Here is a 25,000-nt window from a genome sequence, read left to right as displayed (position 1 = left end):
CTTCAAGTTTATCATAACGTTGTCAATATTTCCATATTTATTTTCCTTAATTTTATCATCAAGTTGTCAATATTTTCATATTTATTATGCAAAACAACTATCTCTGTTATTCCAGTTATATACTGTACAGTAATACATTTAACCGTGGGTAATTCTAGTTTCTATACAATTTTGTAATTAAACCTAACATCAAAAATGTGTTTAGACGTCCTCTGGTGACCTGATTTGACATCTGAGAAGCGTTACCTGGACTGTCAATCACTGCAAGCGAGAAATGAATATTCAAAATTACCTGTCCACTGAACACCCAAGTTTTATTTCTTTTTCTCTTACGCTGAAAACATGTATTCAAAATTAATCTATTTATCAAGTGAATCATTTTTGAAGACCAAATTCATTCATTTTGCCCCTTGGACATCTTATTCGGTTAGGCTGTAGAGGAAAAAAATATTGATTTCAGGCGTGGCAAATCTTGCATAATAAACGGTTTCGTTTTCAACGAAACTTTTGGAATATTCAGCAAATGTTTCGAATGTTTTGTAAAGAGAAGTTCCAAACATGTAGTACCAAGTTTCAAATCTTGTTACTGTTTTGACACAGATTCTGCATTTGAAACTGAATTATTTAATATCACTTACATTATGTAAGTAGAAATCTAAATATGCACCCGGAGTTTATATTTTCATGTACAGTAAGTTCCAGAAGTGAAGCGACAAATTTCAGAGGATTTCGTTCGAAATTCACTGACTGGCAACTACAACACGTAGCTGAAAAACTTATTTTTTTTCTACAGTGAAAGCTCTATCAAGCAAAATAAAGCTAACATATGTTGCACAAATATCAAATCTATGATATTTATAACAATCATAAGAAAAAATTACGGTAATAGTAATTATTTTAAAGTATAGGCTAGTAATTACTTCAAACTAAAGAAATGAAACAATTTGAAATTTTCGTTCAACACAGGATTACCAACATTACCAATGTATTTTTCGAGCAATGTGGAAACAAATATTTAATATCATAGTGTATATCATTTATTTTAGCGAAGATGCATAAAACCATGCAAGTATCAACAGAATGTAAAGGAGAAATCTCCGCAACATTAAACATAATCAACCATGAATGCACCTAGATTCAACAGAGAAGTTGGGTGTGGTTGGTAGTTCTAATTTTAGCTTCTATAGGACCGAGTATGTAACACCATCTTCGAGGAAGGCTCTAACTGCTACTGCTACCTTCAGGTGACTAGGCCTAGTTCCAGGCATAGCAAGGCTTACAATGCAGGGCTGCTGTCTGTTATTTAGGCAAAGATAGAACCATTAAGACTGACACCAGGACCTGTCCTTGCACCTGGGAAAAAGACTCGCTATATAAAAAATAAAACAGACAGTCGCAAGCAACCGGAACACGTAAAATCACCCCAACCACCCCTCCTCCCCCTCTACCTCTGCCTCTATCCACAATCCTAACTCCACCCTTTTCACTTCAACCCTTTACCTCAAACCTTCTAATAATATTCCAACCGTGAAATTTAAGACTGAATTTGAGTAAGTGAGCTATCATAAGGGACTGATATCTCCCAAATTCATATTTTCACAGGTGTCATGGTAATCGCTTTATAGCAAGAATTATAAGTTAAAGGAAAGGAAAACGTATCTTCTTCGAGAAGTTCTGCAGCAAGGAGGCATTTGCGCACGTGTTGGAGGCGCCTGTTCTCATGATGGTTCTAGAATCGCCAGGCGTGTTGTGGAACGCAATATGCGCCATCACTTCGTCAGAAAACGCCGCAAAATATGATGCAATATTTCGTCGAGATCCTTCTAAAACGTTCATGTCTTCTAGGGAGTATGTGACGTTCGCTGGTAGGCCCCACCCCCAGATCTCCGTATATATACGACTGACGAAGTATCAGAGATCAGATCATCAATGAGAGACCAGCAGAGATTAGAGATCAGATCATCAGTGAGAGATCAGCAGTAGAGATCATCAGTGAGAGATAAGAGAAGAAGGAACAGACGAAGGATAAGAGACGAATAAAACGCTCGAGAAAGTGGTCGGAGTCGAGTCAAGTCGTCCACAGTGAGAGAGAGAGAGACAGAAGTTAAGTTGTCCGTAGTCGGAAAGGGAGATATTCCGATGTTGAGCAAGCCTTTAGGGAAGAAACGTCCTACAAGGTGGTTTTGAGGGGTAACCTGCCCTTCGAGTATCAAGATAGACATTGTTTTCTACAGTACGGAGTCAAGAAGACATTTGAAGTTCCACAGTTCCCCTTTGTGAAGCCATCGCTTCGAGCATTGATTTTCGACAGCTGCAAAACTGGCCAGCATGTATTTTCATTACCTCACTGTACTGATTTTCGACAGCTGCAAAACTGGCCAGCATGTATTTTCATTACCTCACTGTACTGATTTTCGACAGCTGCAAAACTAGCCAGCATGTATTTTTATTACCTCAATGTTCCCCCAGTTCACATACTGTAAGATTTTATCTTTGTTATGTAAATAGGAGAAACCATTCTGCATTTATCTTTGTTAGTAAGCTTGTAAATACTTTGTTCTGTTTGTGTTTCTTTCTATATTCGTATCCCGAGTTTCAACTGTTGGTGCTGAATCTTTTTGTTTATTATAATATTGAACCTGTAGCGGACCTCCTGGGTCCGTAACAATGGGCAACCAGTAATTAATTCGATCCAGTCAAGCATTATTGTATAACAGAAATTTATGAGTTTTTTGGCGATTTATATACACACACACACACACACACACACATATATATATTATATATATATATATATATATATATATATATATATATATGTATATATATATATATAGAAGCACCCGAGCATGACCAAACAGGCTAGTGCTCGATTCTTAAAACAGGCCTCTGGTTATTCCTGACTAGATAAAAAGGTCCTGAGAGAGGAGAGAGAGAGAGAGAGAGGAGAGAGAGAGAGAGACGAGAGAGAGAGAGAGAGAGAGCATAACAGGAGATACTCGAATTAAAATAATGCTCGCCAAGCATATTCACACTTCGGATCGTATGGACAAGAATTGTCTCACTTATGCACTGAAAAAAAAATGGTGGAAACCTACGAAAATACTCGTTTGATGCGACCCTGAACGCAATTCCACATGCAAAAATTTGCACAATTGAGGAATTCGATGAAATTATTAACTAACAAGCTGGAAAATATATTTCCTTGATTCTTGAAAAGGCTTAACCATGTAGCCAATGCTAAACGCGCATATAAGTTGGATTTCATTTTTTTTTACACCAACTTGTGTCTTATTTATATTTCATTTAATCAGATGCTAAACTTCTTTGTGCTTTATCAAAAGAAATCATAATAACTTTCGATATAACGCTATAAAAGTACAAAGTTAATTTACAAATCATATTAAGCCAATACTTATGCACTCGGTTCCTGCTGCCACTCAATGGTGAACACTTGATATCACACATTGAGAGCCGCAGATGTTTCTATGGGGAATTTTTTTTTTTATAAATAATTATTGACTAACTTTGATGTTTCACTGGAGAAATACTTTCTGTGCTTCTACAGTTAATCACTGATACGTATCATTCATCAGATAAAGAGGATGACAATAATTGGAATAAAATAACCTAACTGGCAACCACATAAGTTTTTAAAGACGTACGAACAATCCTGAAATTTGTCGCTTCACTTCTGGAACTTACTGTACCATGACTTTAAAATCTTTTTACTGTTTTGACGTGGATTCCGCATTTAAAATTAAAATACTTTCATTTTGTAAATAGATATCTAAATATGAACCCAGAGTTTACAAACTTTTCACAGATTCGACAGATTCTATATTTGAAAGTAATAATATACATAATAGCATTTTCATTTTGCAAATAGAAATCTAAATATGCACCGAGAGTTTACATTTTTCTTACTGATTCGACACAGACTCTTATATTATAAAATAATAATATAAATAATAGCATTTCCATTTTGTAAATAGAAATCTAAATACATACAAGATTACATTCTTCTTACCGATTCGACACAGATTCTATATTTGAAATCAATAATATAAAAAATACATATTCATTTTGTACATAGATATCTAATATGTACCAGGAGTTTACAGTCTTCTTAAATGTTTTGACATAATTCTATATTTGGTAATAATAAAATATATAACAGCATCTCCATTACGTAGGGGTTTAAATTTGTCATGTTTTGACGTAGATTATATATCTGAAAATAAGTTGTTTACATTTGACATGCTGTTTTGAAGTAATTCTATATATGAAAATAAGTTATATAGTAGAATTTTTAGACTGAATGGAATGAATAATTTAACTGAATTTATAGACAGAACAGATCGCATTTTCCGCAGTAAAATTATACAATCAAAACAAATGCCTCTGTTGCCAGTTAGTCCTTTTGGAACGATACGTTTTGAAATCAGTCCCTATATTTATGAAACTCACTGTACACTGCGCTCACCCCTCAAGGAATTTGTTAATTAACTTGATCCTATGTTTTATCGTCCTTTTTTTAAAATAATACTATTAATATATTTTCCCTGGGTAATAAAATACGGGAGCTATTGCTTCATAAAATATATAAGATTTTATGGGCATTATTTTCCTCTCAGTCGCACACACACATACGTATACATATATGTATATATATGTACATATGTATGTACACACACACACACACACACACACACACATATATATATATATATATATATATATATATATACATACACACACACACACACACACACACACACACACCCACCATTATATATAATATATATATATATATATATATATATATATATATATATATATATATATATCTATATATATATAATATATATATATATATATATACAGAAGATATATATATATATATATATATATATATACATATTTTATATATATATATATATATATATAATATACACACATCACTGAGTCACTACTGAGAGGCAAAATTAATAAATACACTTACACATCAAGTTCCAATTTCATCCATTACAATAAGGATATTCTTGAAAATTATTAACTTTAAAAATTTGTTTGAATTTTTTTCACCCCACATACCCTTCTGTATTCCCTTGAAACCTATTCCCCTGAATACCCCACTACGTCAACTTGACCTGAGGTCAATGTGGGCATTCAGCTACCCACCTTACCGGTCAGTGCGCTAGCAAAAAAAAAAATAATAAATTAAAACAAAAAATTCCTTTTTTATTATTTTTTTTAAATCTATTTACAAGAGACTTAACCCCCTGAATACCGGCACCGCCCCTTGTTTCCACGTGACCCAAGGTCAGAAAAAAAGGAAATCGACAGCCCCTTCCCCCCCAAAATGGCTGGCGTCTGAACAAAAACAAGCCTCGTAAACAAAAGGATCAACAAAAACAAAGGTTAAACTGTTGTCGGTTCGACATAAACAGAAAAATTTGGAAGAGGGGCGAACGGTATAGGCCCACTTAGGCTTTCAGAGAAATGTCTAGGCCTACGGTCTTGTTCGACGGTATATATATATATATTTAATTCAACTTTTTTGCTGTTTTTTTAATATATAAAAATTTACGTTGAGGGGCTTTATAAATGAATAAATAGAAAAATATTACATTTATTGAGGTATTCAAATAAATGTTTGGAATTTTAGACAATTGTCTGCGCCAGTCTTTCAATACAACAATGTTATATATATACATACATACATACAAACACAGACACAGGCGTTTACGAAATCCCATACCAGGACTGTGACCAATCTTACATCGAGTTTACAGGGAAATCACTTCCCCAGAGATTAATACAACACATATGGTCAGTTAGGTATGGACAACAGAACTCAGCTATTTTCAACCATATAAATGAACATAACCACAGAATAAACTGGAATTTGTCACGTATAATTTATAGCAGCAACTGCAGGTACAAGAGTCAAATGATGGAATCGGCCTTGATTAAACAAAGACAGGTAATGAACATCTCAAAGGACGCATGGGATTCAGATCTCATTGACAAAGTTTTCATTCAACCAACGCTTAAGAGGATTAAAGGAAGATTATCAGCGGGGGTGACCTAAATTGGCTTACCTGTGGATGGATCTCTTGGTATAAATACCACCTTTTCTGTAACTTTTCTCATTCATCTACCTGAAGAGGGAGACAACAGTCTCTGAAATATAGTTTTTTCTCTCTATATTTTGGCGTTTTTATGGGCTCCTTATATTAGATGGAATTCTGTTGTAACAGAATATTTTTACCTGTATATATATATATATATATATATATATATATATATATATATATATATATATATATATTAATAACTGTCATATCACATTACCGTGATTCATATACATACATCGAGCTACAAATGTCCTTTAATATCTAATTCACTCTACCTCTAAAGGAAAGGACATTTGTAGCTCGATATATATATGTATATATATATTATATATATATATATATATATATATATAGTATATACATACATACATATATATATATATATATATATATATATATATATATATATATATATATATATATATATATATATATACAGGGTGTCCATAAAGTCCCAGTACCATTATCAAGCAATAAATACTTGTAATAGTACTGGGACTTTATGGACACCCTGTATACTGTGTGTGTGTGTGTGTGTGTGTGTGTGTGTGTACATCTCAGGTACTTTGCACGAGCATCCAGTCGAGCCTTCCCTAATTGCGCAAATAAATTTCTGTGGCTGTCATTAAGTGTCATTAGGAGGAGAGAGAGAGAGAGACCAGTCGGGTAAATAACTTCCACATTGTTTTCGACCTTTCAGATAATCTGAGAATGCATAAGTGTTTAAAATATATATAAAAAAAAGAGAGAAAGGAATGAGAAGGGAGGGAGTAGGGAGGGAGGGAGGGAGGGGGAGGAAATAGGGAGGAGGGAGGAATAAGGAAGCAGGGAAGAGGGAGGGAGGGAAAAATAATGCAGGAATAATGAAGGAATAAAGAGGTAAAGGGAGGGAAGAAGGAATAAGGGAGGGAGGGGAGAGAGGAAGTAGGGAGGAGGGAGGGAGGGAGGAATAGGGAGGAATCAGGGAAGAGGGAGGAGGAATAATGAAAGAATAATGAAGGAATAAAAGAGAAAACAGGTAAGAATTTAGATGTAGAAATGAAGGAAGGTAAAGAATGAAGGAGGTAAGGAAATAAGGGAGGAGGAAGGGAGGGAGGGAGGAGGGAGGAGGGAAGGGAGGGAGGGGAAGGGAGGGGAGGTGGACGAAGACCCAGTAATTGGGCATCGGAAAGTTTTTCTCATCGACTGGCAAAATATCAAAGGGAAAAAAATCTTTTTATTTTCCGAAGTGGGTTTTTTCCGCTTTTGGGAATTTTTCTTCTTGTTTTTTCCCTCCTTCCAGATATATTTTCCCGTATAAATATTATTCTATTTGTTATTGATGCTGTACAATAATATATGTAGGGATATTTTTATTGTTTTACTAATACTTTCCATGCTTTACCCATTTCAGGGTGGGTCATCTTCAGAGAGAGAGAGAGAGAGAGAGAGAGAGAGAGAGAGAGAGAGAGAGAGAGAGAGAGAGACATATACTCTATTAACAGATGATTCTTGCATTCACATAGGTATGAAGCATTAATAGAACCTTCACAAATAACTGTTGAAAAAATATATTAACAAAATTGTCCCCATAAATACCTTGTATTTCTTTCAATATTACTTTACATTACTTTTTAAAATGCAGCGTAATACTTAAGTACTTTTAAAAAGTACATCACAAAAGAAGTTACCCACACTTATTAGGAGTGCCCAGGTACTCGTTTGCTAATTGTATTTTGTAGTAAAACTGAAATACATAAGCAACTCTGTTATCTTTAGAGGCAACGAAATGCAATCAGAACTAGGATAGTCTCCCTTTATTCATTCTCTGACTAAATTCCGTCTTCTTTGAAGACTCGGTCACAAGGCGACTAATAGAAAACGAACCTTCCCTTGCCTATTCCTTGCATGGGCTGAAGGTAAACTGGAATATTTAGTAATATATATGATGATTTTCTACCCCGAGGCATTGTTTTAAAAATGGTATGTTCTGATTTTGTAATAGTGGCAAAGACTTGACAGTTTCATTAAACAACAACAACAACAACAACAACAACGACAACAACAATAACAACAACAACAACAACAACAACAATAATAATAATAATAATAATAATAATAATAATAATAATAATAAGTCTGCCACCTACCATCAAGTTAGAAATTTCACTTTTCCATCTTAATCCAATTTTAATATAGTTTTAATTTTCTTTGTGTGTGCAATACGTAGCCAGATTAATTATATATATATATATATATATATATATATATAATATATATAAATCCCACCACAAACTTCATAATCTAAAGCCTTACTTTCTGCAAGTTAATAATGAAATCTAATTATAATAAAAAAAATATCACAGGATCTATGACCAATTTTCTGACTTCTTATCTGAAACCTTATTGTCAAGGATTAAGATTGGTAAGGGTAAGACCAATATATGTATATTTAAGAGTCTTTTCCCTAACTTCGAGGAGACTCAGTATTTTAAATTCTGAAGAATTGTGAATATGATTGTCATGAATGAGATACAGGGAGTCCATAAAGTCCCAGTACTATCACAAGCATTTATTGCTTGTAATGGTAATGGGATTTTATGGTCGCCCTGTATGTTACTCAATAATAGCAAATACAAAGAATGTCACTGGAATTAATCATGAACCCAATAGACAAGATTATACTAAAAAGATTCTCTTGATTCTAAACAGTGTTGTTATTATTATTATTATTATTATTATTATTATTATTATTATTGTTGTTTTTTTTTTCTTTCTTTTTGCTCTATCACAGTCCTCCAATTCCACTAGGTGGTATTTATAGTGTGGGGTTCCGGGTTGCATCCTGCCTCCTTAGGAGTCCATCACTTTTCTTACTATGTGCGCCGTTTCTAGGATCACGCTCTTCTGCATGAGTCCTGGGGCTACTTCAGCCTCTAGTTTTTCTAGATTCCTTTTCAGGGATCTTGGGATCGTGCCTAGTGCTCCTATGATTATGGGTACGATTTCCACTGGCATATCCCATATCCTTCTTATTTCTATTTTCAGGTCTTGATACTTATCCATTTTTCCCCCTCTTTCCCTTCAACTATGGTGTCCCATGGTATTGCGACATCAATGAGTAATACTTTCTTCTTGACTTTCTCAATTAACGTCACGTCTGGTCTATTTGCACGTATCACCCTATCCGTTCTGATACCATAGTCCCAGAGGATCTTTGCCTGATCGTTTTTTCTATCACTCCCTCAGGTTGGTAGCTCGCTACCCACTTATTACTGCAAGGTAGCTGATGTTTCTTGCACAGGCTCCAGTGGGAGGGCTTTTGCCACTGAATCATGCCTCTTTTTGTACTGGTTCTGTGCAAGTGCCGGGCATTCGCTTGCTATGTGGTTTATGGTTTCATTTTTCGTATTGCACTTCCTACATATGGGAGAGATGTTATTTCCGTATATCGTTCTTTGAACATATCTGGTTCTTAGGGCCTGATCTTGTGCCGCTGTTATCATTCCTTCAGTTTCCTTCTTTAGCTCTCCCCTCAGTAGCCATTGCCATGTGTCATCGCTGCTAGTTCTTTAGGTCTGTCTCATGTATTGTCCGTGCATTGGCTTGTGTGCCAGTCCTCTCTTCTGTCTGTCATTCACCGTGTCTCTGTATATTTCTGGGTCTTGCGTCTACTTTTATTAGTCCTTCTTTCCCATGCATCTTTAGCCACTCGTCTTCACTGGTTTTCAGATATTGCCCCAGTGCTCTGTTCTCGATGTTGACCAGTCCTCTATACTTAGTAGTCCTCTCCCTCCTTCCTTTCGTGTTATGTATAGTCTCTCCATATTTGCTCTTGGGTGTAGTGCTTTGTGTACTGTCATATGTTTCCTGGTTTTCTGATCTATGCTGCGGAGTTCTGCCTTCGTCCATTCCACTATTCCTGCGCTTGTATCTGATTACTGGCACTGCCCATGTGTTTTATGGCTATTATATTTCCGCCGTTGAGTTTTTGACTTGAGTATCGCCTTGATCTCTGCATATATTCTTTTCCTGCTCGTGTCCTTCATCTCTTGTGTTTTATATCCCCTCCTTCCATTATTCCCAGGTATCCTGTCTCATCTATGTGTTTGACGTTGCTCCCATCTGGTAGCTTTATCCTTTCAGTTCTCGTTACTTACAGTCTGGATTAGGGTATCTATTTCCTTGATGCTCTTACCATACAGCTTGATGTCGTCCATGAACATCAGATGGTTGATTCTGTTCCCTTTTTTCTTGAGTTTTGGTACCCGGCATCCATCTTCTGTAGTTACTTTTGTCATGGGAATCATGGCTACTACGAAGAGTAGTGGGGACAGTGAGTCGCCCTGGAAGATCCCTCTCTGATATTAACCTCTGCTAGTCTTATTCCAGAGCTTGTAAGTATTGTATTCTAGTTTGCGCATTGTAATTTTTGAGGAAGCTGATGGTGTTTTTTCCTCTGCCCCATATATTTTCAGGCATTCTATTAGCCATGTGTGTGGTATCATGTCGAAGGCTTTCTTATAGTCTATCCATGCCATGCTTAGGTTGGTTTTCCTTCTTCTACTGTTCTTCATTACCATTTTGTCTATCAGGAGCTGGTCTTTTGTGCCCCTACACTTCCTTCTGCAGCCTTTCTGTTGGTGGGGGATGGTGTTTTGTCTCCTCTAGTAATTGTATAGCCTTTCCACTGATGATACCTGTTAGTAACTTCCACATTATTGGTAGGCAGGTGATAGGCCTGTAGTTACTAGCTATATTTCCCTTACTCGTGTATTTTTGTAAAGGATGTTCTTCCTGTGGTCATCCATTTGGGTGCACGGGGATTTGAGATACAATGCTGGAGTTGTTCTGCTATTCGTGGGTGTAGGGCCTTGAAGTTTTTGAGCCAGTATCCATGGACTTCATCAGGACCTGGGCTTTCCAGTTTGGCATTTTCTTTAGTTGGTTGTCCTGACTGTGTCTGTCGTGATCTCTGTGAATCTTTGTTTTATTCTCCCTGTTTCTTCTTCCTTGACTTCCTGGAGCCATGTTGCATGTTTGTTGTGTGATACCGGATTGCTCCATATGTTTTCCCAGAGTCTCTTACTTGATTCGGCTCAGAATTTCTTGGTGTTGTCTTCCCCTTCTGAGTTGGCTGTATAGTCTTTTCTGTTGGTTCCGAATAGTTGTTCTGTTGGTATCCCTTATTCCTGTTCATGTACCGTTGGATCTATGTGCTTTGGCCTTAAGCCTCTGGTTTACATTTTCTATTGTGTTGTTTAGTCCCCTCTCTTGTACTTTGTATTTCTCGTTGAGTTCCTCCCTTGTTTTCTTGCTTCTTAGCCTTTTTTCTGCCATCTCTTTCAGTTTACTCAAGTCAGATCTCATCACCATGATTTGCTTTTCCAGGCGCCTTTTCCAAGGAGGTTGTTGTTTTGGCTTCTGTTGGGTTGGTAGTGCTGGTGGTGTTGGTGTTCGAATCCCCATCAGTTATTATTATTATTATTATTATTATTATTATTATTATTATTATTATTATTATTTTGGTAAAAGACGGTCTTTTAGGCAAATACTGTTAAAGAGAACGGCAGAATTAAGATAGTTGATTCTATATAGATTTTTTCTATTTGTCTTGTCGGCTTCTCTGGCTCAGCGATGCTTGTGAGTAACTGGCCAATATTCATATTGTGAATTTCTAAAAATTAGCAATATATCAAATCAAGTGGCTTAATTCTGCCATTCTCTTTAACAGCATTATTATTTTTTTTTTCACAGTCCTCCAATTCGACTGGGTGGTATTTATAGTGTGGGGTTCCGGGTTGCATCCTGCCTCCTTAGGAGTCCATCACTTTTCATACTATGTTCGCCGTTTCTAGGATCACAGTCTTCTGCATGAGTCCTGGAGCTACTTCAGCCTCTAAGTTTTCCAGATTCCTTTTCAGGGATCTTGGTAGCGTGCCTAGTGTTCCTATGATTATGGGTACAATTTCCACTGGCATATCCCATATCCTTCTTATTTCTATTTTTAGGTCTTGATACTTATCCACTTTTTCCTTCTCTTTCTCTTCAACTCTAGTGCCCATGGTATTGCGACATCAGTGAGTGATACTTTCTTCTTGATTTTGTCAATCAAATTATTATTATTATTATTATTATTATTATTATTATTATTATTATTATTATTATTATTATTATTATTATTATTATTATTATTCAGAAGACGAACGCTATTCATTTGGAACAAACCCAGCACAGGGGCAACTGACTTGAAATTCAATCTTCCGAAAATAACTCGTTCATCTTAAAGAATTTACAGATGCAAATACAGGAACTATACAGGAACTAATGAGGTTAAGGGCATCAGGTATGTTCTGGAATTGTATGTGTGTGTGTGTGTGCATTCCAAATGCCCCCAAAAGTGAATTTCAGGAATTCGTTTCCACTCTAACTGGTGATTCTGCAATTAATGAAGATAACTTTGCTAATTGCAGCGTAGAAATACACATTTCAGTGAATCGGTTAGTTTCCCATTTAAAGTAACTACTGAACTGTGGGCTAGAATCAAGAGGGAGGTGTTTATAATTAGAATAGCATGAAAATCAACCACTTCCTCTTCGTGCCATGAAACTGACTCTGAACCTGTTATAAATGTTAAATCATCCTTGACAAGAAGAATGAACAAAACTTGGTCAAAAAAGACCCTTAGTTTGAAGGTATATGGTTTCATCTTCATGTCACGAAACTAACTCTGAACTGTTATAAATGTTAAATCATCCTTGACAAGAAGAATTAACAAAACCTGGTCAAAAAAACCTTAAGTTTGAAAGTACGTGTATATGGTTTTACCTTCATGACACGAAACTGACTCTGGACTTGTTAAAAATGTTAAATCATCCTTGACAAGAGGAATGATCAGCATTTGGTCAAAAGGGTTCTTAGCTTTTGAAGATGCCTGTATTTGGTAAACCATGGCATCGCAATGGTTGCCAACTGAACGTGTGTGTGTGTGTGTGTGTGTGTGTGTGTGTGTGTGAATAAATGTATAAAGTCAAAAAATTATAAGAAGGGCAGCAGAAGTGAGAGAAAGAGAGAATATCGCCTGGGATGTAAAACCCTCATTTATTAAGAAGAAAAGGGTGACCGACCATCTCTCTCTCTCTCTCTCTCTCTCTCTCTCTCTCTCTCTCTCTTTACAAAAAATACCTCATTATTTCACTCTGAATACAGGTGGGAGAGAGAGAGGGAGAGAGATAGATGGGAGAATGGGAGTCAAGTCACTCTCTCTCTCTCTCTCTCTCTCTCTCTCTCTCTCTCTCTCTCTCTCTCTCTCAATCAGTCCACCCTCATTCATCTTGAATAAAGGTCTATTTATAGGCTCCCCTGGCTATTGTAATCCACAACGCTACATCTCTCTCTCTCTCTCTCTCTCTCTCTCTCTCTCTCTCTCTCTCTCTCTCTCGTGAAGTCTGACATAAATTGTGATTAAAATAGGTAAAAATACTACATTCAACGTTGCTTGAATGTGATTCCGTGAACAAATGTAGGTGTCTGTAAATTATATAAATGTGTTTGTAATGATTAAAATGGAAAACAGAGAGAGAGAGAGAGAGAGAGAGAGAGAGAGGGGGGGGGGCGTTAGCAAGAAGCCACATATGAATTAGTGACGCACGTGACTTCATTAAAGCAAATACCACAGGAAAATGATAGTCAGAAATCCAAGCGCTTTCGTCTTTACTAAGACTTTGTCAAGGAACAAATGAAATACAGTTGGAAAGAAAGTTATCAGGTAAACAACATGATCAAGAATACCAGATGGTTAATTGTCAAAATGGTAAAAATTAAGGAAACAATTCAGGATTATCGGAAACCACACGGTCACAAACCTAAACACAGATTTAACCCTAACAGAAACTACAACGTATTGTATAATCCAAAAAATGTAAAAACTGAATATATTAATTTTGTTGTTTATATTTATCTACAACTTGTTTCATTTTGAAGGCATCAAGTTTAAATAAACCAAGACTTAAATTTAGAACATTTCCATTATTTGCCTTGATGAAACAAGATTCATTGATATTCCTGGTATTCTTGATCTTGTTGTTTACCTGATGACTTTCTTTCCAACTGTATTTCATTTGTTCCTTGACAAAGTCTTAGTAAAGACGAAAGCGCTTGGATTTCTGCTTATCATTTTCCTTATATATATATACATATACATATATATATATATATATATATATATATATATATATACCATATATATATATATATATATATATATATATATATATATATACATATATATATATATATTATATATATATATATAATCTGAATTACCCCAAACTCTTTCAGGTTCAAACATCTCTCTCTCTCTCTCTCTCTCTCTCTCTCTCTCTCATTTCCTGTTCATTTTTCCATTCATTATTCCACTGCACTTCTCTCTACCTTTCTCGTAATTTCTTCCACAAAACAACCCGCAAAAAAACTGAGAAAATTCACTCTTCCAAAGAGAGTTGCTCTCCCCACAGCATTTGGGCAAAACCTAAAAAGAAAAAAATACTTTCCACTTCCTTGATTTACTGAGCAGAAATAAGTTGCAAGCAATACTTCGTCACAACCACAACCGGATATCGCATCACTGGTTTCAAGCGTTTGGTCTTCGCGGAGGTGAGCATAACTATATATATATATATATATATATATATTTTATAATATATATATATATATATATATATATATACATATAGTATGTATTTATGTATACATGTAGAACTATTCAACCCACAAATAAAATTTCAGACTCACTTCGAGATTCAAATGAGGCCAGGGCGGTAACGACTGACCCGCGCAATAGTTTTCGGCTCCCTATGTAGACACCCGACAACATGCATGTCGTCTTTCCTCGCCTAGATAACCTACCTTCCTAATCCTGTCACGCTCAGATTTTCACTTATTTGAAGACAACAATTTCATTTCACAACCATGAGTCTAATTAGTCCTCATTAGTGTCGTGTATTAATAAATAAATAAATAAAAACAAATAAATAAAAATTATGAATATACGCTGATTAGTGAAACATAAGCCGTACATAAATATACAAAATATACACCGAATTAAATAAAAAAAATATATACATAAAACATACGTGAATAAAAATGATAAATATACACTGATTAGTGAAACAGAATCCGTACATAAATAAACAAAATAAACACCGAATTAAATAAATAAATAAATAAATAATAAAATAAATAAATAAACTACAGGTATAAATAAAAAAACCCAAGGTAAATAAATAAAAATAAATAAATACATAAAAAACAGGTATATAAAATTATCAATATACACTGGTTAGTGAAACATAATCCATACATAAATAAATAAAATAAACAGCGAATTAAATAAAAAAAAATATATACATAAGAAATAAGTAAATAAAAATGATAAATATACACTGATTAGTGAAACAGAATCCGTACATAAATAAACAAAATATACACCGAATTAAATAAATAAATAAATAAATACATAAAAAACAAGTATACAAAATTATAAATATACACTGATTAGTGAAACATAATCCGTACATAAATAAACAAAATATACACCGAATTAAATAAATAATAAATAAATAAATAAATAAATAAATAAATACACAAAAACCAAGTAAATAAAAATGACAAATATACACTGATTAGTGAAAGAGAATCCGTACATAAATAAACAAAATATACACCGAATTAAATAAATTAATAAATAAATAAATACCTACAAAACAAGTAAATAAAAATCATAAATATACGCTGGTTAGTGAAAAAGAATCTGTACATAAATAAACAAAATATATACCCAACACTTGAATAAATAAATAAATAAATAAATAAATAAATAAATAAAAAACAAGTATATAAAAATTATCAATATACACTGGTTAGTGAAACATAATCCGTACACAAATAAACAAAATATAGACTGAATTAAATAAATAAATAAATCAATACATAAAAAAACAAGTAAATAAAAATGATAAATATACACTGGTTAGTGAAACGTAATCCGTACATAAATAAACACGATATGCATCGAACACTTGGTCTTACGCCGGATTTTAGAAACAGAAGGGGCACCAAGTACTCACCTTGCGACCTCCGCAACAGAGCATATTTGAGCGGGCCGCGACCACCAACTGATCCCTCACCGCTCCACCGTCCACAAGGACCATCAGCACGCATTCCAACCACCTGAAGAAGCAAAGAAGAAGAAGATTCTTTAATACACTTTGCAGAGCTGGGATATATGGCAATAATATCAGTCCTTGCAATGTAGTGGTTTATGTATGATATCTGTTGAGTTGGTGTACTAGTTACTTACATGACGATGAATTATTTTAGTTTTTTTTTTTAAGTTAAGTAGTTGGGTATGAATTTGTTTGTTTACTTTTGTTGTCATATGAATTTTTTTAGGCATATTTGTGTTTTTTTTTTTTTTTAAAGATTTTATTTTTTTGAGAAATGTTTATTTATTATGCTTGCTGTAGGATGTCTTTTGAGAAATGTTTGATTACTCTACTTGTTGTAGGATACCTTTTGAGAAATGTTTAAATGTTTGTTTACTTTCCTTGTTGTAGGATACCTTTTGAGAAATGTTTGTTTACTCCTCTTGTTGTATGTAGGATATCTTTTGAGAAATGCTTGATTACTTAGCTTGTTGTAGGATACCTTTTGAGAAATGTTTGGTTAATCTGCTTGTTGCCAGATACCTTTTGAGATTTTTTTTTTTTTTTTGCAATTTCACCTGTAATGCCAAAAAATCTTAAATACTTCAAGTCCTGGACTTTTGACCAGTACTGTACAAAGTATAAAAAAAAAAATTAAGGCGTACTGAAAAAAAATTTACGTAAATGCTTAAATTCATGTGAAATCGACCTTATTAAAAATTAAAAGTCACGATTTACTAAGGATAGTAAAACTTTAACCGAAATTACAAAGTACCTCAGGACCCATCAAATCAAAATCGTCTTCATCAAGCCAAGATGATTTTATGAGGACCTCATAGATGACCTCATATGTTGCCTACTAGCCTGACCTCATTTTGGCTTGATTCCTTGACATGGTTTTATGAGGACCTCATAGAGGCCCTCATATGTTGCCCACTAGCCTGGCCTCATTTTGGCTTGATTCCTTGACATGATTTTATGAGGACCCCATAGAGCCCCTCATTTGTTGCCCACTAGCCTAGCCTCTTTTTTTTTTTTTTTTTTTTTTTTTTTTTTTTTTTTTGCTTGATTCCTTAAAAGAAAATCTAAATAAAACTTCTTTTATGTTTACAGAAGACAAAATTACTTTATCTTTTTAAACTGATGTGTTCTATGAGTCAGGGTCTGAAGAAGTGACGTCATTTCAGGTAAAACTATTTCAAGATTAGGGCTAAAAGTGTAATTACCTTTCAGAGGCAATTCTTGTAAAGGTGTAATTACCTTCTAAAGGTAATTCTTCTATGGGTGTCATTATATTCCCAATGTAATTCCTCTAAAGGTGTAATTACCTCTTAAAGGTAATTCTTCTAAAGGGGTCCTTATATTCCAAATGCAATTCTTCTAAAGGTGTAACTACCTTCAATAGGTAATTCTTCTAAAGATATTACTCCCTTCTAAAGGTAATTCTTCTAAAGGTGTCCTTATACTCCAAATGTAATTCTTCTAAACGTGTAATTACTTTCTAAAAGTAATTTTTCTAAAGGTGTAATTACCTTCTAAAGGAAATTCTTCTATAGGTGTGTCATTATATTCCCAATGTAATTCTTCTAAAAGTGTAACTGCCTCCTAAATTTAATTCTTCTAAAGGTGTAATTAACTTCTAAAGGTAATTCCTCTAGAGGTGTAATTACCTTCTAAAGGTAATTCCTCTAGAGGTGTAATTACCTTCTAATGGTAATTCTTCTAGAGGTATAATTACCATCAAAAGGTAATTCTTCTTCTAGAGGCATAATGGCCATCTAAAGGCAATTCTTCTGAAGATGTAATTACTTCCTAAGGGTAATTCTTGTAAAGGGGTAATTCGTATCTAAAGGTTATTCTTCTAAAGGTGTTATATTCCAAATCTAATTCTTCTAAAAGTATAATTACCTTCTAAAGATAATTCTTCTCTCTCTCTACATAAATATTCGATGAATCCATCTTGAAGCCACATTTCAACAGCAACTTCTCTCTCTCTCTCTCTCTCTCTCTCTCTCTCTCTCTCTCTCTCTCTCTCTCTGTCCTTTTACCCTGCACCCGAACGAAGGCCAAATCAAACACTCGGAAAATGTTTGAGAAAATAAAGAAATGAAAAAAGATAGAAAACTTTCTGTAGTAAAAAAACATACGTTGGAAACTCTCCACACACACACACCCTCCCTACCATACGACCCCTGTCCTTGGAACCATGAACCTCCCTCCCCCCAACCCCTCGCCCCCGTTTCAGGAAAAGCGTTCGTTAGTTCGTCCGTCCGTCAAAAGACAAAGCTTTTTAAAAAGGGGTTACTGTAAGTCATAGCAGCTTCTTCAGACCTTTTTAGGCTTTTCCATAGGGCTTTCCTAACCCACCCACCCCCCTCCCCAACCAACAAGGACAACAACAAACTAGTTTGTATGCTTACTCCCCGAGAAAGCGAAAATGGGACCTACTGGTACAGGAAGGCTAAAACGCCCCTCTCGAATGTCAGGATGTATCCATGGAAAAAAAATTACAGAGTATGGTGAAAGAATATATTTATTCAATATTAATTCCCTTAATCGCCTGAAATCTCGTGACTAAAGGAAGAAATGAGAAATAAAAGAAAATCAATAAAGAAAATAAAGAAAGAGATGAAGATTACTCTTAAAGACGGGACTTCCCAATGAAGAAAATAGTTCGCGGATTCAGCAAAATTAATTCCAGTCGACGGGACGCTTGTCAAAGAAAGTTCTCTCCCTAGCCTCTCCGGGAAGGAAAGTTTACTTTCTCTCTCTCTCTCTCTCTCTCTCTCTCTCTCTCTCTCTCTCTCTCTCTCTCTCTGGGGGATTTAAAGTAGCGGCCTATCCCTTCTTTCTCTCTTTTGCTGTCTCTCTTCCTCTGGGGGATTTAAAGTAGAGGTCTCTCTCTCTCTCTCTCTCTCTCTCTCTCTCTCTCTCTCTCTCTCTCAGTCCAGTTCTCTTTCTCTCTTCGTACTTCCACTAATAACTTTTCTTGCTGCTTATAATCTCTCTCTCTCTCTCTCTCTCTCTCTCTCCTCTCTCTCTCTCTCTCTGTACTTACAGAGGTGACCTCACTTTTAGTCTGTAATCCCTAGCTATCCATCCATCTATTGCCAATTTCTCTCTCTCTCTCTCTCTCTCTCTCTCTCTCTCTCTCTCTCTCTCTCTCGGATTATTGGGAAATTCCTGCCCCACGAAAAAATGCCAAAACTGTGCAACCCGGCTTGAAGTTTGTCCGAGCAGGAAAATTATTTGGGGGGGGGGGGGACGATGATAAAAGTTATGTTAACAAATTCTGCTAAGCAGGAAGCTTAGCATTTTTGCTTAATTACGGTGATAATGAGGTGTCTGAGAAGAAAATAATTATATACGAGTTATTATAGCTGTCTGGAGAACCTTTTGTATATAAGAGTTTATCATTTATAATCTCCTTTTTATGTATTTATTATCTTCTGTTACTTCTTTCAAATGATCTACTATATCTTTTGGCAGCTTGAATGTCTTCAAGTTGAGCCCTAGTGGGCTTGTTTGATCTGAATAATGTTTACCGTCTGAATAATAATAATAATAATAATAATAATAATAATAATAATAATAATAATAATAATAATAATAATAATATAATAATAATAAAGAGAACTGGAAAGGGAAATGTCACACGACAAACGAATTACACGAAGACGAACTGAGAGACGATGCCACAGAAGACGACAGGGAGGATGAGGTATCAAACAACGACACACGAAGAAACACCGACGAAGTAACAGAGAGGACGGAATGGGTAGAAAAGATTAGACAATGGATTGAGCAAGATACAGAGAGAACAAAAGATCCCTCCATGAAAAGCCTACAACACCAAGAAATAAGGGAGGGAGAAAACAAGTTGAGGTCAATGAAATAAATGGGCATAATACACACACCAGTATCACAGAAACAAAAATAACTTTGACATATGCAGGAGCAAGATTAGTAGCAGAAAAACTGATGGGGGATTCGAACACCAACACACCATCACAACTACCAACAGAAACCAAAACAGCACCTCCCTTTGGAAAAGGCGCGTGGAAAAAGCAAATCATGGTGATGAGATCGACTTGAGTAAACAGAAGAGATGACAGAAAAAAGGCTAAGAAGCAAGAAAACAAGGAGTTAAAACTGAACGAGAAATACAAAGTACAGAGAGGGGGACTAAACAACACAAGCAGAAGATGTAAAACAGAAGGTTAAGGCCAAAAGCAACATAAGATCAGGCCGGTTAAACATGAACAGGAATAAGGGATACCAACAGAACAACTATTCGGAACCAACCAGAAAAGACTATACAGCCAACTAAGAGGGGAAGACAACCACCCAGAAATTCCTGAAGCCGAACCAAGTAAGAGACTCTGGGAAAACATATGGAGAAATCCGGTATCACACAACACATGCAACATGGCTCCAGGAAGTTAAGGGAAGAAGAAACAGGGAAGAAATTAAAAACAAAGATTCACAGACATCACGACAGACACAGTCAGACACCAACTAAAGAAAATGCCAAACTGGAAAAAGCCCCTCCCAGGTCCCGATTGAAGTTTCATGGATACTGCTCAAAAACTCAAGGCCCTCACCCACGAATATCAGAACAACTTCCAGCATTGTATCTCAAATCACAAGCAACCCCAAATGGATGACCACAGGAAGAACATCTTAGTACAAAAAAGACAAGAGTAGGGAAATATAAGCCAGTAACTACAGGCCTATCACCTGCCTACCAAAATAATGTGGCAGTTACTAATAGGTATCATCAGTGAAAGGCTATACAACTACCTAGAGGACAAAAACACATCCCCCACCCCCACAACAGAAAAGGCTGCAGAAGGAAGTGTAGGGGCACAAAGACCAGCTCTTATAGACAAAATGGTAATGGGAGAACAGTAGGAGAAGCAAAAACCAACCTAAGCATGGCAATGGATAGATATAAGAAAAGCCTTCGACATGATACCACACACAATGGCTAATAGAATGCCTGAAAATATATGGGGCAGAGGAAAAAACACATCAGCTTCCTCAAAAATACAATGCGCAACTGGAATACAATATTACAAGCTTTCTGGAATAAGACTAGCAGAGGTTAATATCAGGAGAGGGATCTTCCAGGGCGAAATCACTGTCCCCACTACTCTTTCGTAGTCGCAATGATTCCCATGACAAAAGTACTACAGAAGAGGATGCCGGGTACCACTCAAGAAAAGAGGCAACAGAATAACCATCTGATGTTCATGGACCGACATCAAGCTGTATGGTAAGAGCATCAGGAAATAGATACCCTTAATCCAGACGTAAGGATTGTATCTGGGGACATCAGGACGGAGTTTGAATAGAAAAAATGCGCTTAGTTAACATACAAAAGGCAAGGTAACGAGAACTGAAGGGATTAAAGCTACCAGATGGGAGCAACATCAAACACATAGATGAGACAGGATACAAATACCTGGGAATAATGGAAGGAGGGGAAATATAAAACACCAAGATGAAGGACACGATTCAGAAAGAATATATGCAGAGACTCAAGGCGATATCAAAAGTCAAAAACTCAACGCCGGAAAATATGATAAAAGGCCATAAACACATGGGCAGTACAGTAATCAGATACAGCGCAGGAATAGTGAATGGACGATGGCAGAACTCCGCAGCATAAGATCAGAAAACCAGGAAACATATGACAATACACAAGCATAAACACCCAAGAGCAAATACGGACAGACTATACATAACACGAAAGGAAGGAGGAGAGGACTACTAAAGTATAGAGGACTGCGTCAACATCGAAAACAGAGCACTGGGGCAATATCTGAAAACAGTGAAGACGAGTGGCTAAAGAGTGCATGGGAAGAAGGACTAATAAAAGTAGACGAAGACCCCAAAAACTATATAGAGACAGGAGAATGACAGACAGAACAGAGGACTGGCACAACAAACCAATGCACGGACAATACATTGAGACAGGACTAAAGAACTAGCCAGCGATGACACCATGGCAATGGTTACAGAGGGGGGAGAGCTAAAGAAGGAAACATAACAGCGGCACAAGATCAGGCCCTAAGAACCAAATATGTTCCAAAAGAACGATAGACGGAAATAAACATCTCTCCACATGTAGGAAGTGCAATACGAAAAATGAAACCATAAACCACATAGCAAAGCGAATGCCGGCACTTGCACAGAACCAGTACAAAAAGAGGCATGATTTCAGTGGCAAAAGCCCTCCACTGGAGGGCCGTGCAAGAAAAACATCAGCTACCTGCAGTAATAAGTGGTACGAGCACCAACCTGAGGGAGTGATAGAAAACGATCAGGCAAAGATCCTCTGGGACATATGGTATCAGAAACAATAGGGTGTGATACGTGCAAATAGACCAGACGTGACGTTGATTGACAAAATCAAGAAGAAAGTATCACTCATTGATGTCGCAATACCATGGGACACCCGAGTTTGAAGAGAAAGAAAGGGAAAAAAAATTGGATAAGTATCAAGACCTGAAAAATAGAAATAAGAAGGATATGGGATATGCCAGAAAGGAAAATTGTACCATAAGTCATAGGAAACACTAGGCACGATCCCAAGATCCCTGAAAAGGAATCTGGAAAAACTAGACGTGAAGTAGCTCCAGGACACATGTAAAGAAGGGTGATCTAGAAAACGGATGCAATAGCAAGAAAAGTGATGGACTCCTTAGGAGGCAGGATGCAACTCCGGAACCCACACTATAAAAGTACACCCAGTCGAATTGGAGAACTGTGATAAAAACCAAATAATAATAATGAGAGTGACTGCATGGTATTATAAAAAATGTAACAATATAAAGATAAAACTATATATCAAAAAGGTTTCCATCAATATTTCTTACCATATTTTTCATCAAAAATGACAACTGGAAAATCACTAATCTATGTTAAGATTTAACGATAATGGCTGAAGGTGCCTCTAGACATACCCACCTATGAACCTCGTCGGGGCCTTAAAAAGAATGGGTATTTATGCCCGATAAATTTTGTGGTTCCTGCCGTCTCATGTGTTATATCTTGCATTCATTGTAAGCATGTTACGCCGGTCATTAGTACTTTAGCTACTATATGAGGTTTGGTAAGGTTACATTACCTATAGTATTTAGGTAACTTAATGATGTTAGGTCAGGTGAGGTTACACTAGATCTAACAGCGTCATGCTGGTTCTAATATTTTGGGCAATGTATTAAGCCAAATTAGGTTAAATTGACCTTACGTAGATTACGACATTAGTGTTTAGTTAGGTTATACTAGATTTGGTTGGGTCATACAGTTCCATAGCAATTCAGCCTTTAATAATTTGGATCGTTAAGTTATGTAGGTCAAGTTTACGTCAAAATTAAGTTCAGGCCCTGAGGCTAAGTTAGGTTACATTAATCATAGCTAGGTTATGTTTGCTACAAATCAGTGATTTTTTTTTTTTTTTTTTTTTTGTTTTTTTTTTTGTAATAAACCTAAGCAATTGCTTGTGTCATTCAGCTGCTCACCCAGAAAATAGTTAGGAACTTGGTAAACTCTCTCTCTCTCTCTCTCTCTCTCTGAAAAAAAAAAAAAAAAAAAAAAAAAAAAAAGATAGGTCAGTAATCGCATACACTTCCTCACCTGCCCGGCAACTTGAAACTCTCTCTCTCTCTCTCTCTCTCTCTCTCTCTCTCTCTCTCTCTCTCTCCTCTTTCCCAATCCCTTTCTTTTCCCTTTTCCTCTTCTCAAACCCCCTCCTCCCCACAAAACTCCCACTACCATCCATAAGCGCCACCCCCCTCCACAACCCCCCCGCCGACGAACGAGTTACTCTCTCCCTCTCTCTCTCTCTCTCTCTCTTTTCAATTCTCCCACTTTTCTGCCTTCCATCCCCTTCCTTTCTCCCTTACTATACACAAGCCTCCCCACCCCCACCAAAACCACGAGTCACGATCTCTCTCTCTCTCTCTCTCTCTCTCTCTCTCTCTCGCGGCGCGCAGGGCCCGGGAAAGATCAATGGAATTAGTACACGAAAAGCAACGCGATGCCAGACACGCCAGGACCGCGTAACTAAAAGGAAAAAAAAAAAATAGAATCGTCGCTATTATACCGGAAGTCGCCTCTATAGCGTATAAACTTCTACGTCAGCGCAGTAGCAGCAGCAGCAGCGCAGCGCGTATCGAAGCGACAGGTGCTAAGTGAAATGACCCTTAAACCCCCCCCCCCCCCCCCCCCCCCCCCCCCCCCCCCCCCCCCCCCCCCCCCCCCCCCCCCCCCCCCCCCCCACCAACCCCCCGCCCCGCCAAATAGCAGCGCTGCGCAAAAGAGGTCAGTCAGGTCAAGGTCCAGAATTCGGGGGCAGTGGAAAATGGCCTAAGAAACCTCGCTGCGGCGGCGGTGGTGGTGGTGGTGGTTTAGTAGCAGCTAGAGCTGAAGCCTGTTTTGAGGGAGCGGGGAGAGGAGGGAGAGGGAGAGGGAGAGGTAGAGGGGGAAAGACGGGAGGTAGGGGGAGGGGGGTCTAGGGAGCTTCCTCCACCTCTTTTCGTTCCCTACAGCCATCCAGTAGATTGCTTGGGTGCTGTCGACTATTTTCTCCCTCTCTCTCTCTCTCCTCTCTCTCTCTCTCATATACACTTCCTCTCTCCATCGGCTATTAGTATCACCACCAAG

At 36.6% G+C, this 25,000-nt stretch overlaps 1 protein-coding gene across 3 annotated transcripts in view; it reads right to left on the bottom strand.

Moving 5' to 3' along the window:
- LOC135213169 (rho GTPase-activating protein 100F-like) overlaps positions 1-25,000 on the bottom strand; it is a 341,178-nt gene that overhangs the window by 227,634 nt on the left and 88,544 nt on the right. For all 3 annotated transcript variants that reach the window (XM_064247116.1, XM_064247117.1, XM_064247118.1), the window contains exon 2: positions 16,250-16,352. In XM_064247116.1, the coding sequence (XP_064103186.1) occupies positions 16,250-16,333 (84 nt within the window). In that variant the 5' untranslated portion in view covers positions 16,334-16,352. The remainder of the gene's footprint in view (positions 1-16,249; positions 16,353-25,000) is intronic.

Source organism: Macrobrachium nipponense, chromosome 42 (assembly GCF_015104395.2).
Source record: "Macrobrachium nipponense isolate FS-2020 chromosome 42, ASM1510439v2, whole genome shotgun sequence".
NCBI classification, from domain to species: Eukaryota; Metazoa; Arthropoda; class Malacostraca; order Decapoda; family Palaemonidae; genus Macrobrachium; species Macrobrachium nipponense.
Note: the sequence above shows the minus strand (reverse complement) of the source record. Positions and strands in the feature narration are given on the sequence as shown.